The sequence below is a fragment of the Dipodomys spectabilis genome, unplaced genomic scaffold (genome assembly GCF_019054845.1).
Source record: "Dipodomys spectabilis isolate Male_0828 unplaced genomic scaffold, ASM1905484v1 ptg000089l, whole genome shotgun sequence".
Taxonomy (NCBI): Eukaryota; Metazoa; Chordata; class Mammalia; order Rodentia; family Heteromyidae; genus Dipodomys; species Dipodomys spectabilis.
The window spans coordinates 9,893,453-9,910,825 of NW_024870766.1; the positions used below are offsets into that span (position 1 = coordinate 9,893,453).

A 17,373-nucleotide genomic window follows, 5' to 3' on the forward strand; every position below is an offset into this window, starting at 1 on the left:
AGTCACTACTTTTAGCCTGTTTATACCAGGCTACAGTCATAAGCAATAACATATATATATATGCATATCATGTACATTTGGATTACATACTTAAAGAACCACAGCTGGAAGCTGAGAGCCAGTGTCTCACATCTATAATCCTAGATACCCAGAAGGTTGAGATCTGAGGATCACAGTTCAAAGAAGCCTGGGTAACAAAGTTTGTGAGACTCTTATCTCCAATTAAACATCAAAAAAGCTGTAAGTAGAGCTGTGGCCCAAGTGTTAGAGTGCTAGTTTTGAACAACAAAACTCAGAGACAGCACCCAGGTCCTGAGTTCAAGCCAGGTCCTGAGTTCAAGCTCCAGGACTGGCATTAAAAAAGAAGGAAAGAAAGAAAGAAAACAACAAACAAGAAAGCAAGAAAGAAAGGAACAGAAAAGAAAAAAAATACATCTAGAGAAAAGAAAATGTATCTGAACAAAAATACTAAAGAACACAAACCATTAACATACACTTTATGATAACAGGTATGATAAATTTATGACTTTGGATACCAGATTTACAGCTCAAATTTCTTATAGCAAAAAAAAAAAGCAACAGTTTTTTGTTTGTTTATTTCTTTCTTGTACTACAAGCAATGAAAAATAAAAGGCAGTAAGGGGACAGACAAGATGGTCAAGAGTATGATATATAAGCAGTCCCAGGCTTACAGGGGCTATGAAGAAAGAAGCTGCTAAATAAATAAAAGAACTACTCAGATACTTCCTTGAACTGGGCTGTTTGGACCATATACCTTTCATTTATGAAACATCAAGATCTATATATGTTAAAGTAACTTATTTAATGCTGAAACATCAAGTGCTTTGATTTAAAATGCAGTGCAGTTATATTGTATGCTTACTCCCCTTCAGCCATTAATGAACACAATAATAATGAAGTTATGCTTCCCTCTGCTGGGCAAATTTATCAATGATGTAGCTAATGAACAATTCAACTAACAATGCTAAGAACAATTCAGTTAACAATGCTAAGAGTAGAAGGTAAACACTATGCATAATTCTCCTATTGACTGTTTTAATGCCCTTTCCTTAACTTTTATCTGCTACTAGTATGTAGAATGTTCATGTTAAGAAAATACTGCCAGCTGGCACCATTGACTCACACCTCTAATCCTAGATATTCAGGAAGCTGGGATCTGAAGATCCTGTTTCAAAGCCAGTTGGAGCAGAGAAATCTGAGAGACTGTTTATCTCCAATTAACCATGAAAAGACTGGGAGTAAAGCAATGGCTCAGGGACACCCTTGAGAAAAAATCCTATGGGATAGAATCCAGTCCCTGAGTTCTAGCTCCATAACTGGCACCAAAAACAAAAGCAATGAGATACTATCACAAGTAGTACCACCCCAGCTTTCATTCCTAATGGTAAAAAAACACATTTAGTTAACATCCTCTGAATCTGTGTGTAAGATGACTGTGTTGGTATCCCACTTGTAATCCTAGCTATTCAGGAGGTGGCTTGAAGCCAGACAAGTTAGGAACGTCTGAAATATTCTTGTCTCTATTAACCACAAGAAGCCAAAGTGGAGCTATGGTTCAAGTGATAGAATGCTATCCTTGAGTAAAAAGCTTACAGACAGTTCCCAAGCCCTGAGTTCAAGAGTTAGGACTGGAAAACACATGTGCACAGCATGCACACACACACACACACACACACACACACACACACACACACATCTTATAAACATCATCATATGGAGAACACTAATGTTTTTGAGAATTAGTAAAGATTGTATGTATATATCATTCTACTAATAACTTCCATTGGGTTAGCAATCCACTCAATACATTCAACTACTATTGCATAGTAACATTTGTGTCCAAAATAGGCATGTCTATATATAAAAATAAAGGAATTCTCTTAAAAGTGAGACACTAGATAAACAGGTTCTTTGATTACTGAATGGGGTCTGAAGAGTATTTCAGATGTTGATGATGTGCTATGGATAAATAAAAAAGGAAATATTTGTGAAAAATGGAATCACAAAACTGTTTAATTATAGACAAAATTTTGTCCTGTCTGTCTTGTTGTTGTTGCTGTTTTGGGAGGCTGGGGTTTGGTTGGTCATAGTGTCTGAGGTCTGGGCCTGGATGCTGTCCCTCAGCTCTTCAGCTCAAGGCTCTACCACTTATGCCACAGCACCACTTCTGGTTATTTCTGCTTATTTGGTACTGAGGAATTGAACCCAGGGCTTCATGCATGTATTTGTTGTTTGTTTTGTTTGTTTTGTTTTGGTTTTTGGTTTTTGGTTTTTTTTTTTAACTAGGAATATATAATGAGTGAATGTAGGATATTTTCCTTTTCTTTTTTAGTAAGGAAATGACACAACTTGGATGCTTATGATAATTGGGAAGGGCAAAGAAGCTAAGAATTTCCACAGAAATAAAATTCCTTTAGTGAAGGCCCGTTTGTTCCTTGTCTACTTGTGTTGTTAATTGGCCAAATAGAAAACGCACCCACACCCACAGATTACAGTGAATTTCAAATGTTTAAAAGGTTAGTCAGGCATCCCACTTTGCCAGGCTAAACTTACCATTCGAACCTTAAAAGAGCTGATGTCAATATTTGAAAGTAAAACAGGCAAAACTCCCGAGCCCAGCCCTGTTAAATCATGGATGTTGTCTTGCTAATGTCACCTCTCACATTTAATAAAATATATGTATTCATATGGAAACAAATAAAGAGATGAGAGTTTTCATGGAAAGCTCCTAAGCAACACAAAGCCAAATTATGCACCTCCGTGTGATCATTTCCAGCTGTAATGGTAAACATATTGTATAACACTCTATATTTAACATATCCTGAGGTTTCAGTAGACTGGTTATATATAAAGCAACTCAGAATTAAGGTGGAAGAAATTCCCCTTTAGATGTAACCTTTAACATTCTCTTGCTACACTTCACTACTTCCTCATATGAAGTAGCAATGGCAGTGAATCAGTCCTGGTAGAAGAGAAAACCTTTTCCAATTCCCTTTCGTAGGAGAATTCTTTTCTCCATCCCTGCCTGCCAGTTACACAGAAATTTCTTAGACTCAAACCCTAAAAGTGCATGTGTGCTAGCAGATTTTCTCATCCTAATCACACCTCATACAAGAAGCTAAAGGGAAATCTCAGGTTGTTTCCAATCTGTTCCCCTCCCTAAAATGACTGCTTTGGATAAAATTGGAACTTGGCCAAATTTGCATTCAAGAAAATGACTGGCCCACTCAATTTCCTTCCTACGTATCTCTGATTCCCTCTTGCTTAGAAACCAAAATGAGCTATACTATGATTTATATGTCCAGAAAGGAAAAGCTACATCATAAATACCAACATTATTTTAAATCATAACATCATCTTAGCTTTCTGGATCTTTGAAATACTTCATGTTCTATCTTCTACTTTAAAGGCTTCATTGAATTTCACTTCCTAATAGTTTTCTTGGCTATTCTGCATGCTGGCATTTCTCTTTTAGCATCTCACAGTAAAATATTCATAGAAGTCAATCTTCCAAAGTGTCTCCACAGCAAGTCCATCTCGATTTATGTCATGGTTGGCATCAAAATAATTCCCAAATTTCATAAAGTATCTTTGGCAGTGCCATCTTTATGGTCCACTAAGCTATAAATTTAGTATTTTGTAGCAGTGTATAATGGCCTGTGTTTTACCCTCTTCCAACTACAAATCTGAGCATTTCACCCAGAGGAACTTTAAGATGTGATGAATGAGCTGATGTCATCCTTAATAAAATCCCCAACTTCAATAAATTAACAAATTTTGTCAAGTCAGAAACGAATACAGAATATAAAATGTCTCAAAATTTTATATGCTGTTAAGCAAGAAAAACTCTTCAGGATGAGTAGTCTAATAAAAGATTGTGGCGTGGGGCGAAGAATGAAAATGATTCAGTAGTAGCTAAATGATAAACTCCCATACAAATGAAGATAGTAAGGAAAGTTGTCTCCTTTAATAAAAATCATGGGAGAAAGGAAAATGGGGAAAATCCACTACTTAAAACATAAAGTAGTCCTTAAGAAAGTTTAGTTTTTTAGTTCCCACTACCAGGGTAGACACAAATCTTTAGACAGAAGGTTTAATATACATAGGCATCAGGTTAGTAGTGTCACATATGTGGCAGAAATAAGGAAGAATTCCTTCTGGAAAAAGTAACTTCAACCCAGATCAAAGGGAAATTGTGATACCTTTTGATACCAGAGATACTAAAATGTAAATGGCTGTGCATCCTAGAATCAAGTCACTATCAGTATCATCTGTTATGATTGTCATCAATACTTTTGATGCTCTTCACTGGGGATCAGCAGTCATTGTCTTCTGATGTTACACATTAAATACGTATAACGTATAAACACGTGTACATACAAAATTAATAAGAAGGTAGAATTATTTTGCTCTTCTTATTCCTTTTGGAGTTAAATATCTATTATTCTTTTTGGATTTGAATCTATAATCAGCGATCACCTGATTACACACTTACAAGTTAACTGTTTAAAAAGAAAGGATTTTAAGCTTGCAATGGTTTTCTTTAATTCCTCAAGTTATAAGGATTGCATACCATTAAAATACATAATGCAGTTTTTATTATTGTTTATGGGAGGATTCTGCTTCAGCAAATGGGTGTTTCTATCTCTTAGGGGAAAAGTAAATAAAATATTAAACTCTGTGTTTCCTGGTCTCTTTTGAAGTAAATGTTTCTATGATAATCTTCCTCTGTAATATATATATATATATATATATATGTGTGTGTGTGTACATATATATATATATATATATAATTTGTGCTTTGTTTGCTAATCCATTGCTATAAAACCATGAAAATAAAATATTCCAGATGCTCCATACAAATATTACATACCTACATACATACATACATATATTGTTGTATGGCTTTGTAAGTAAACAAGCCTCTGTTTGTCCTAACCTAAAAATTATTACAGCCTATGGCATCAAAAGATATCAAGTACAATTATTCAAATGGTTTCAAAGTTTGTTTTATTGCTTTGTTTTGCTTTCCTGTCCTGGGGCTTGGAGTCAGGGTCTAAGCACTGTTCTTGAGCTTTTTGCTCAAAGCTAATACTCTACCACTGGAGCCACATCTCCATTTCTGACTTTGTGGTGGTTAATTGAAGATAAAAGTCTCATAAAATCCAAGCCATGATCCTCCCATCTCCACTTAATAAGTAACTAGGATAATAGGAATGAGCCTCTGGGGCCTGGCTTCACAATTCATTTTACAACACATTGATTTCATCATTATATTTTAAAAATAAGATGTTAGAGAATCTCACCAATAAAATAATTATGAATAATAAAATTTAAGTTCCCTAGATTATCTGCTAATATATCTATTTAACTATATACAGACAATCATATCTGAAGAACAAATTCATAAGAACCCATGAGTTCAAGAAAGATTCTAAAGTTCTAAATGATATATCCTGATTGATAATCCCAAATACCAAAACATACCTTAATTTGAAGACCATAACAATATACATTGAGTTTAACAAATTGATATTTGTTGAAATTTTCTATAAGGGTTAATTGAGTTTTTTGAATTTATAAGTTGCAGCCTTGGTAAAACATATATATATATATATATGTATTTATGTAATATATATATATATATATACATATCACATTCTAGTAGGCAAATTAAGTCATAAACATTTAGTGTAGAATCCATTCACAATCACAAGAAACTAGTTGGAAGCATTGGAAAACTAATATGCTAATCATTATCTTGAGATACACGCAGACACAAGATCCCTGTATGTACTGTAATGTATTTAGTTCTTCTAAAGAATTTTAAATTATTTAATATTTTAGTAAATTTCTAAAAATAATACCTATTATATGAGAACATTAATTTGGTTGTTAGACATTTTAAAAATAGGTAAAATATACATGAATGCCACTGATGAATGACATTTTGTCTTCCTTTAAATTTTTTAAATATTTAATTTTATCTTAGTAGGTACTGGTTAATCAGAAAAATGTCTTTCAAGTTATTGCTACTTAAATATATGTTTTTCATCCACTTGAAGTTAAGCAACAGACTTTTCTATTGATAAAACTCTTGTATTTATGGAAAAAGGGATCTAGAATCTAGTAAGCAACACTTAAATGATAATATTTTTATTTAAGTAACACATTGCTACAACCTTTTAATTTTAGCAAGACTTCATAGGCAACATTTGTTTTTCCTCTTTGCTTCAATAGTCACGCTAAATATTATGGGGAAAAATATTAAAGACAAAGCTCATTTAAAAAAAAACTAGCCTGGAATTCGATTTTTTTATGTAATTTCTGTATTTTGTACATGACTTAAATATTTTAAAATAATTACACCCAGTTACCTCAATCTTAAATTAAGTTTGACTTTTATATTTATTATTTATAAAATTTAACTTTTAATAAGAGGGAAGACTTTAAATTCTAATTATTAGAAGTCAGAAATTGAATGAACATAGGGTCTCCTACCTCATTCATCTCTGTCTTCTATCTGAAACTAAGTAGCCTAAGATTGTGACATTATTCAAATTTCAATCTTGGGAGACATTTATGGGGTTAAAATTGAGAATGAAATGAATGGAAAGCTGAAACATGATGCCTCTATTTTAGCTATAATGGGCAGGGAATCACATGCTAAATAAGGCCTTTAGCAACATGATATTTCTGGCCAAATGATGGATATCATGACTTTCTGTTGTTACAAAAGGAAGCAATTTATTTAACTTCTTACTTTCCTCCCATTCTTTCTGCTTTATTAGCCTCATTTAATTTTCATAAATTATCCCACTAAAAAAGGAAATGATTAATTGAAGATTGCTTTCTTAAAAACATTATTTCTTGTCATCAACAGCTGCAACATATTTTAACATTGTTATTCAAGCATACTGTGGTGCTTTTAAAATAATTTTAATATTCAGTTGCTTTCTATTATTTTTAACTATTCAAACCCTGGAGAATTCATTATGTAAATTTTAAAACTTCACCCTTTTTTTGCTTACCCGTAGGTTCCATGATGAAAGATTAGATACAACACAGTTATTTTATGAGTGTGAAATATATTTTGATTTGTTTTGATTGTGGATGCTTTCTTCCTGGATAGTTATACCTTTATTAAAATAGCTCTCTGGAGTTGTGAGGAAATATGTATGCTCCTTTTCAATTCTTTTTATTTTCATTATGTGATATTTGGATTTTTTTTATTTTGGGTTTTTAAGTCATTTTCTGTTTCTCCCACATCTCGAATATCAACTTTGTAGCATTATTACATTAAATTTGTTGAAATGTCTCCATCCACCAGTAGTTGGAAGAAATATTTTATCACAGTCAAAGATATTATTTCTATGCTTTATGACTAAACTTTAAAGTAAGTCTTATGCATAATTGTTTTGTGGATGGTGGTTACCTGAGATTTCATTTTTTAAACCCAGTGCAGTTATCTGCTTTGAATTCATAACTATCTTTCGCCTGGAATTACCAGAGCACATATTATGGTGGACACAAGTGTAACAGTTGTTGCATGCAAAATTCCATGTTCTGTAAAGAGATATGCAAAAATGGTGTTTTACTAAGTATTGAGGCAGCAATATTTTATTTGATGGCTTGAGATAGTATGATTAATTTTGGAAAACATGACACAATTTGTTTCAGGCAAGGATACTCAATAAGAATTTTATGATGTCGGGGCTGGGAAGATGGCTCAGTGGTAGAGCGCTTGCCTTGCATGCCTGAGGCCCTGGGTTCGATTCCTCAGCACCACATAAGCAAAAAAGAAAAAAGCCGGAAGTGGCGGTGTGGCTCAAGTGGTAGAGTGCTAGCCTTGAGCTGAAGAGCTGAGGGACAGCGCCCAGGCCCAGAGTTCAGGCCCCATGATCGGACCCCCCCCCAAAAAAAAGAATTTTATGATGTGGATTAACAATTTAAACTCACAGAAAAGCCATGTCACGACTGTCACCCAACATGTGTATAACTATGACTGTGATTAGATGTTGTGCTAATCATTGATGTAGGTGACGGTAGAGTGATAGAATGATAGAGTAGATACGAGATAGCTAGATACTCCTGACTCATCCAATGAAAAGGAGAAATGGAACCATAAAGTGCATTTCTGAGCTTCGAATCCATTGTTTAAAGAGAACCTCAACGATTTCTTAAAATTAAACCAGAAAGAATGTCCCCCAATGGGGAACATCAAGAAATCACTTCAGTGCAATGGACAGCACTCTCCAAAATACTGTGTCATACACACAGTGCCTAAGCCATGGAGTTTGCTTAGCATTGGCTAAAGAGAACAAAATAATAGCCATTTTTCATTAACACACTGATCCTTAGCAACTCCTTTCAGGTCAACTGATTCAATTCAGGGGGTGATTTTAGATTACACTCACCCTGAAATGTAGGATTTCACCTCTTTCAGGTTATCTTTAATTAACAATACATCCTTGATTAAACTTTTTATTTGTATTGCATAATCATGGATTCAATATACAATAAGAAAAAGTACTTAGAGTACAGTACACTGTTATTTGCATGTTTAAAGTATGCTTTAACAAATAATTACATTGATGGTATATTTGAAAAAAAAAAAAGCAGAGACTTGGCATGTGAGAAGACATTGCTGAAAATAATTCCAACTGTGAATTTTTTTTAAAAGAACGAGGAGTGTTGGAAGGAAGCAGAGAGAAGAAAAAGGAGAGAGAGTGAGCCTTCTTTTATTATTTGGAAATTTTTTATTTAGAAGTTATTACAATTGATACAATATTATATTTGAACACCAAAATATGAGGTTGCTTGTCTAAGGCAACTTGAAATAAGTCCTGATTCTAAGTTCAAATATAAAGAATGTACAAATGTTTTGCTACACAGATATTAAAATGAACAGCTGAATCCAATGGAAATTTATTTTTTATGTTATGGCTGATGTCAGCAAATCCTAGCAAAACATAAAAGAGGAGAATCTTTAAGTAAAGAAATAAAAATAGTACCTCTGTGGGCTTACTACGATGCACAATTGTTATGACAGGCATGCAGCTTCACCGGCTACTAGCTAGAAGATATTTTTGTTTTTGCTTATAGAAAGGAGAGAAAGGAAGCGCACACTTAAGATAGAATGAGATCTTAATGTATTAGCAAGATTAATCCCCAAAGCAAATTAATTGACACCAAGCCAATGAACCAAATGAAGCAGCTGTAGTTACTTTGTTCATATAAGCAACAGTCTTAATGCCATTGTATTTCTCAAAGAAGATCATAAAGCATTAATACAATAAAATAAGTTTGTATAGATTCTTGTTTAAATCACTTATAACAGAATCAATTATAGAGATGTAGAAGATGAAATTTGTTTTAATGTAAGAAAATATTCTGTAAGAAAATGATTTTTTTTCATTACTCTGGGAAAGGTTTGCTATCATTGAAAAAAGTTTTAAAGAGAAAATTAAAAACAGAACAGGTTTTCCCTCTCAGAAATGTTTGGCTTAATTGGAAAGAAGCTCAAACTGTGGATTTTGAAAACAGTGCACTCACTTTTACTGAAGGCCTCCTCTTTCTCACTATTTAAGGTACATGCTCTTTTTAGCCATATGTCTTGATGGATTTCAACAGATTTCTCTTTGAGAGAACTAACTTATGTGATAGCAATTTAAACAGGTCAGATGGAAGACAAGTCAGTTATTACAATAAATTTCAAGATAAGGAAGACAGGCTTACAGACATGGCTCCTGAGAGAGAAGAAGTTTGACTATTTCTGAATCTACTAGAGTTATCTCTGGTAACTAATGTTAAATACATTTTTAGAGAGACTAAATGAAAGGTGTATTACTAAGAAGAAAATCATTTCTTGTTCAGACAAATGAATATTATGTAAGAAATTTAAGAAAAATGTTGTCCATGTAAATAGTATGGATGACAGGACATTTTAATTATTATTCTAATGATTATATCTAATTATTCTAATTATTCATGGTATTTCCTAAACCAGAGAAGACTTTCCAGACACTGTTGGACACGGTTACCCAATTCACCTGGGAATAGTTGTCTTGCAAATGAACACAACAGCATGCAGTGTATTTATTCAAGTTAAGACACAGTAAGACTTTCAGAGGGGTCGTCATTGTAGATGATATATGTATCCAATATTTTTTTAATGTGACTTAAGATCAGTATAACATTGCAATTTCTTTGCATTGCATTTTTCCTATTTCCATGGGATTTATCTTTTCAATAAGAAGAAAGAGCTAATTCCCAATATTAGCCATTTTATTCTATACCCAGGGCAACTTAAAAGCAGCCTCTGAAGTTGACATTCCTGGAGATAACAAAGGGTGATCTGGGGAAAGCAACCGCAGCAGGTGAGAGTTAGGAGATGAGGGCTAGAACTGGATAGAGGCAGCCTTTTGGAAGGCTCTAAACCTACTGATAGCAAATCCTATGGGTCCTGCTAGACATAAACATTAAGGTTATCAAGATAAGAGTAAAACTGTCACAGTGATGCCAAGAAAATGGTGGGGATACATTATTTAAATTAAAAACCTAGCTAGAGTTTGAAATAGAGAATAAACTTTTTTTATCTGTCTACACTGTCAGTTTTCTATGTATGTGAAATCAATTTATTATCTTCTAAACTAATTTAATGAGTTCCAGATTGTACAAGATGTCATAATGGAAACAAGATTACAGAACATAATGTGGAGTTATGTTCTCCAAAAGAGCTTTACCTAGATTCCCTGTGTCTTACTTTTGATCTGAGCTCTGTTTCACTTACCACATTGTAAGAGGTTACATCAAGGGTAAAATAATAGAAAGTTAATCAGGAAACACATTTTGGTGTTGCTGCGTTTTATTACATATCAGAGAATATTTGATGGCCTGATTTCTGAAAATAATAAAAGATGTGTCCTTTTCAAATAAAAACAATTGAAACCACATTGCATGATAATTATGCATCATTCTTCCAAGCGATCTCAAACAATTTGCACCAATCAACCTTCAGGGGAAAAAAAGTTGTGAATTATTGAGAGGTTACTGGTGGGAAGGATAAGCTTCCCGATCTTTCTTTTCTATAAAATACTAGATAAATATTATTGATTTATAAATTTAATTTCACAGATGAAGAACAAAAACACAGAAGCAAATTCATTTTTCAGAAACAGGTCCTTCTTTTCCAAAGTCCAGTCCCAAACCTTTTCTTCTTGAGAATAAGCAAACTACACACTGGCCCCATTATTCTGAGCATAGAGCTTGGGCTAAAAATAATCTATTAAGACTAGGTTCGTGGTGTAGAGATCCGTAGTCATAATATACACATTACTGATTTTGTTAGTGTAATGCTATTTACTGGTAAACAAAACTCTGCATATGCTTTCTATCTACAGTTTATTCTCTTTAGGTAGGCATTTGGGATCTGAAAGCTTATGTTTTTGACATTTCTGCCATCTTCAGTCAATTTGAAAACAACTTCCAATTTTGAAATAACTTATCTCTGGCATTTCCATATAAATATTTTGGAGGGTTAAGATAACTTCGCTGACATTTCTTCATTTCATTTTCTCGTCACTGTCCAGATAATCACCATGGCCACAGCCTGGAGGAGAGAATCATCTATGGAGTAGAGAATAGTAGCACATTCTTGGAATGCAGTCCAAAGTCTCAGCGAGCTCTGGTTTACTGGCAATTCCAGAGGCGAGATGAAGAAAGAAAAGAAGAGGTACTGGCCTATAATTCAGTCTGTTATTCCAGTGTAACCTATACTGTTAAGTTACCCTAGTATTGTTGCCTTGAAGGCAAGAAAACTACTAAAAACTCTTATCTTTATTCTTAACCAATCAATAACATATTGGTTGCAAAAATATTTTCTATGGACTGATTACATGAAAGATATGTGGAGGAGTTAGAGAAACAAATTTGACCTGGTGAGAGTTTCTGCTTCCCAAGCAGTTTGGGAATACAATGTGGAGTCTCCTTATCTCTTAGTATACTTATTTAGTATACTTATTTCTTAGCAGTCATATAGACAAAGCAATTATTTTTAACTCTATTTCTGCATTTTAAAAATGGAATCTGTCCACTAATTTTAACTTTCCTTCAATTAAAAATTATATTCTAAATTATTTTCCTTACCCACAACTTATTCCTCAAATGGAAGAATATGTCTTAGATTTAGGATAAATCAGTTGAGGTCCCAGTAGTTCAATCAACGCAGACATTTCTCTACTACAGGTATAGCTTTCTCTCAGAAGTAAGCAAGTGCATATCAAAATTACCAGTGTGAGAGCTTCAAGTCTTTAACACCATTTTAAAGGCATTAAATAAGCTGGGTGGTGTGGCTCAAGACTGTAATTCTAGCTACTTGAGAGGCAGAAATTAAGAGATCTCAGATTGAGACCAGACTGGGCAAAAAGAACTCTTCAAAACTCCATCTAAGCCAGCGATTGGGCACAATTAGTTCAGCTAGAGAGAAATGATCACAGCTGGTAGCAGTGACCAACAGATCTACCAACAGATCTAAAGTTCGAAAAACCAACTTTACAATTTAGGCGCGTGGTAGCTGAAGAGGTGAGAGGGAAGGGATAGTAGGGGAAAACAAAGGAAGAGGCAACAATGCTGGATAAGAAATGTACTCATTACCTTGCTCATGTAACTGTAACCTCTTTGTACAGTACTTTCACAATAAAAAAAACTTAATGTAAAAAAAAAAAGAAAAGAAATATTGGTACCTGCTAAAATTTTGCCTGAGTCAATCTAAAATTTTACTGGCGTAGAGTTTCAGACTGTATATTTCCATCAAGAATGTGTCTTTTACAATATTTTTTTTCTATTAGATCAGAGTGGATGATCATATCATCAGGACAGAACAAGGACTCCTACTACGCAGTCTGCAGAGGAAAGATTCGGGCAAATACTTGTGCCATGCAGTGGAGCATGGGTTCATGCAAACACTTCTTAAAGTGACCCTGGAGGTCATTGACACAGAACATTTGGAAGAACTTCTTCATAGAGATGATGATGGAGATAGCTCTAAGACCAAAGAATTGTCCAACAGCATGACACCCAGCCAAAAGATCTGGTACAGAGACTTCATGCAGCTCATCAACCACCCCAACCTGAACACCATGGATGAGTTTTGTGAACAAGTTTGGAAAAGGGACCGAAAACAACGTCGGCAGAGGCCAGGACATTCTCAAGGGAGCAGTAACAAATGGAAGCACTTGCAAGAAAATAAGAAAGGTAGAAACAGGAGGACCCACGAATTTGAGAGGGCCCCCAGGAGTGTCTAAGAAGCATTACCCTTGGAAACCTCAAACAAGTCGAAACCTTGCCTAGACAATAACTGGAAATAAAATGCAATATACGTGAACTTTTTTTCATGGCATTATGTGGATGTTTACAATGGTGGGAAATTCAGCGGAGTTCCACCACTTATAAATTAAGTCCATGAGTTACTTTCCTACCAAGCTTTCTCCTTAATTCCAACACCTAATAGAGAACACAGGTGAGCTTGAAAGTTTGTTTCAGCAGACTTCATGTTTTCCTGGGAGATTTCATTGTACAGGTTTCATGTTCTTCTTTGCCTGAGAAATAAAAATGACATTTGCCATATTGACATGAAAAAAAAAAAAAACTGCATCAGCAAAGCCATTTTATTGAACTAGAATTTCAAAATAAACTGCATGGATTTACTAACTGATGAATATTCCCAAATGTGATTGGATTCAAGGATATTTTTGTCTACCAGCACTCGTGTTTGTATGTACTGGAGGGGTAACATAAGTAAAACGATACTGAATGAAATGGTCTGTGGAAATATTTTAAAAAAGGCATAAACCATCCATCATGCAGAAGAAAAAATGGAATACACTGATCTACTACTGATGTCTTCTTTCAGCTTTGACCTAAAGATGTATTTTATTAAAACCATAATTTAAATGTACCATGACAAATATGCAGTAAAAAATAGTTGTTTTCTAAGCTAGAGTAGGTTTCTTACAGTTATCGTGCTATATAGTTTGTTTTAAAAATTCCAATTGTGTGCTGCTTTTTTCCACTTTTGTTTTCAATTCTGTAGGTGAGATAACTGATATTTCTCTAGAGACATGTCTACATTATTAATTGTTAATTCTCAAATAAAGATATGAATTATACTTTAGTTCTCTGAGGAAATCAAAGAAAAAGAAGCTGTTCACAACTCCCCTTCTTCAAGTATTATCTAAGTTAATTCTAGCATGTGTAATGTTCTTAGAAAACCAGAAAATTAAGACAACATAAAAGGAAAGAAAAATCAGTTTATTAAATACATTTTATGACATTCAGTGGATAAATGAAAAGAAAGTTTCATCAGAGTTATAAGCACTGTCTTTGTATAGTATTAACAGAAAACATCTCTTAATTCTGTGCTTGAAATCACACATGGTGGTTTGAGACATAAGACCTCTGTAATAATTTCAATAGAAATTATTTCAGTCAATATTTGATTTTGGAAATAAGAGAGGAATCAAACCTATGCAGAACAACATTATAAAATCATATTCCCCAACTGTTCCTTTCTGAGTCAGCTGCTTCTTATCTAACTTTGTTTGAACAAATTATACACACACACACAAACACACACACACACTCACATGCACACACATATATAAAGGTTATATGACTCTTCACATAAACAGGAGTGACATTTACACAAACTATTTTCCAGGACATAACCCACATTTAGAAAATGTAAACTTCTTTTCCTTTTTCCATAATAATTTAGAAAATAAAATAAAGCTTTTTAAATTAAGAATCTCTTTGTTATCTGAAGATGATTCCTTGAGAATAATTGACATCAAGATAACTATGATTTTCAGCATAATCCATTTTGTGCTCCGTGTTCACACTTCAGATATTCCTACCTACGTCTTCACCAAGCACAAAAATGAAAATATACTATTGCTAATGAATGAAGTGACATTGAAATTTTAACTGTGGTGTCTTGGGATTTTAATTAGCTCAGCATTAATTTCTCACCTCAGAACATATTGAATTGTTATTCCCTCTCAGTTAAAATGTTTCACAGATGGGAGTTCATGTTTCAGTTTTAATGACTATTCAAATAAACAATTTGTTGACATTTATTTCAAATAAAAATCTTAAAAATTCATCAGATTTTAGGTTCAATTGACTAATCAGGGTATTGCTTTAGGAAGTGTGTCCTCAAATGAAAGATGAATTTTAAATTGTTTGAAGAACACACACCTATACATAAAATAGTGCTTGAAATATAAATCAAAGAACAGAATGCTTCAAATATAGGGCCTACTTTTATTTTGGTATATTTGTCTTAACGATACTAAAATTCAGTGTTGTATTTCATTCTAAGCTAATTTCATTCCAAACAAATTTGTTTGTAATAGAAATATCTTATTTCTTCTGGTCCTTAACAATGAAGGATTTGCAGGGAGAGAGATTGTATGACACCCTCGTGGAAGCCTTCCAAAATCTAAATGCATTTTGTTTAACATTATGGAATATCAATAGAAAAAATATCCTTCAATTAAAAGTATCAGAAACAAACAAATCTACTAGCATGTCCTTATAAACCATGAGGTCCACATTTTTAAAGAAAATTATAGAAGTAACTTACAAACAAATAATTCCCATTACCATCATAATCTTCTGCCAATATGTATTGAGAGAGGGTAGTTTGCACGAAAAAGAACTAGTGTCCCATTAAATAATTCAGTTTTCATAGACTTTGGCATATGCATGTAAAATCAGAACTTGGCTAAGAGACTCAAGAAGTGAGTCTTGGGCAGTTTATAACAGCCATCTTCATGTATGAAAACGGTGTATCACAACTGAGGAATTGCTATGCCCCTTTGAAATCAAATGTAAAATGTTAACGCATGCAAATGCACACACTTTATGCTTATTTTTTGTATGATTTAGTGACTTTTAATGGTATGTGCTTAATACATTTGCTACCTACACATTAGGCAAAAGAAATGTAAATAATTTTGAAAAGAAGAACAGTGTAAAATACAAGTCTCTCTAAACACTCCATTTTAGTGTATTGAATCTTATTTTAAATGCAAGATTTGCCCACACAGGGGACAAAAGTGGCTTCTGTACTATTTAGGGGCAGAAGATATGTGCCTATTCAGTAAGCATGCTTCTTGCCAGGTAGCAAGTATGTTCCATATCTGTATCTGTCACTGCCTTTCAGATGGGAACGAGAAAACTGAAGAGAAATGTAATGAAACTGCTGCTGTAAATTATTCCTTCTAGCATGTATTCACTTGCTAAATACACATTTCTTCAAAATATTTGAATTCAGATGTCTTTACTGTTCCCTGTACCATATGGTGTTAAGGAACATAAGCTTAGACAAATTTGGGAAGCACAGTCAGGTTGCTGCATAATTAGATAGCAGATTTCTTCATTGTAGTCATCTGTATACTGGATTCTATATTTATGGTAATGATGTGAATTTTATGCCCTTTAAATTAAATATTGCTTGCTTTATGTCATACCAGAAAAGAAAATATGGAGATGAAGCTTTATAGTGTTATCATTATAACAAACAGTTTGCTTTCATTCAGGAGCTATAAAAATGCTAGATGACTAGCACAGGGAAGCTTTTACTAATATGGAGTCACTGCTATAACTTTATTTAAAGAATTCTATATCTTATGAATTCATTTTTTACATAATTTCAATTTAATAGAAATCTGTTCATTTTCAAATCTATTATATTTCAATTTAACAGAAATATACCATGGTTTCAAAAACAAACTTAACAAATTGAATTTAACATCACCTCATTGTATGATAAAATGTTATCAATAAGCTGTCCTAATGCCAATGGCACCCATGGTTTTACTTTAACCTTCTCCAAAACAGTTATTTCAAAGTCGATGTTAATATTTGCAAAAAAATGTTTTCATACAGAAGAAAACATTAATCTATTCATAATCTACTTAATTCATTGCTGCATGATTACTTTATTAATGATACTGTATTTTATTAATAAAATTATTGATTGATTAATTGCTGTATTAATTAAGATAACTCTAATGAGCTAGACAATAAAACTGCCATACATAGTAAGGGCAATTCCACTACCAGCCTAACCAAAGAAAATATTCATTTCCAACATGCAGATGCACACAGCTAGAGGCAAAAGTATCAAATAGTACCCAATCATACAAGAAAATAATGATTCTGAATGTAAAAACTCAAGCATCTATGCGTTATATCCTGTATAAGCAGATGCATACCTGTTGAGTTTTACAGATCTTGATGATTATGTCAAGATCAAACAATTGCTAAGATTGCTAAGCGACAAGG

At 33.4% G+C, this 17,373-nt stretch overlaps 1 protein-coding gene across 1 annotated transcript in view; it reads left to right on the plus strand.

Annotated features, from left to right (window-relative positions):
- Positions 1 to 17,073, plus strand: part of Sema3a (semaphorin 3A) — a 222,638-nt gene extending 205,565 nt beyond the window's left edge. The window contains exons 16-17 of the mRNA XM_042684788.1: positions 11,613 to 11,755; positions 12,870 to 17,073. Coding sequence (XP_042540722.1) covers positions 11,613 to 11,755; positions 12,870 to 13,325 — 599 coding nt within the window. The 3' untranslated portion in view covers positions 13,326 to 17,073. The remainder of the gene's footprint in view (positions 1 to 11,612; positions 11,756 to 12,869) is intronic.
- The last annotated feature ends 300 nt before the right edge of the window (positions 17,074 to 17,373 follow it).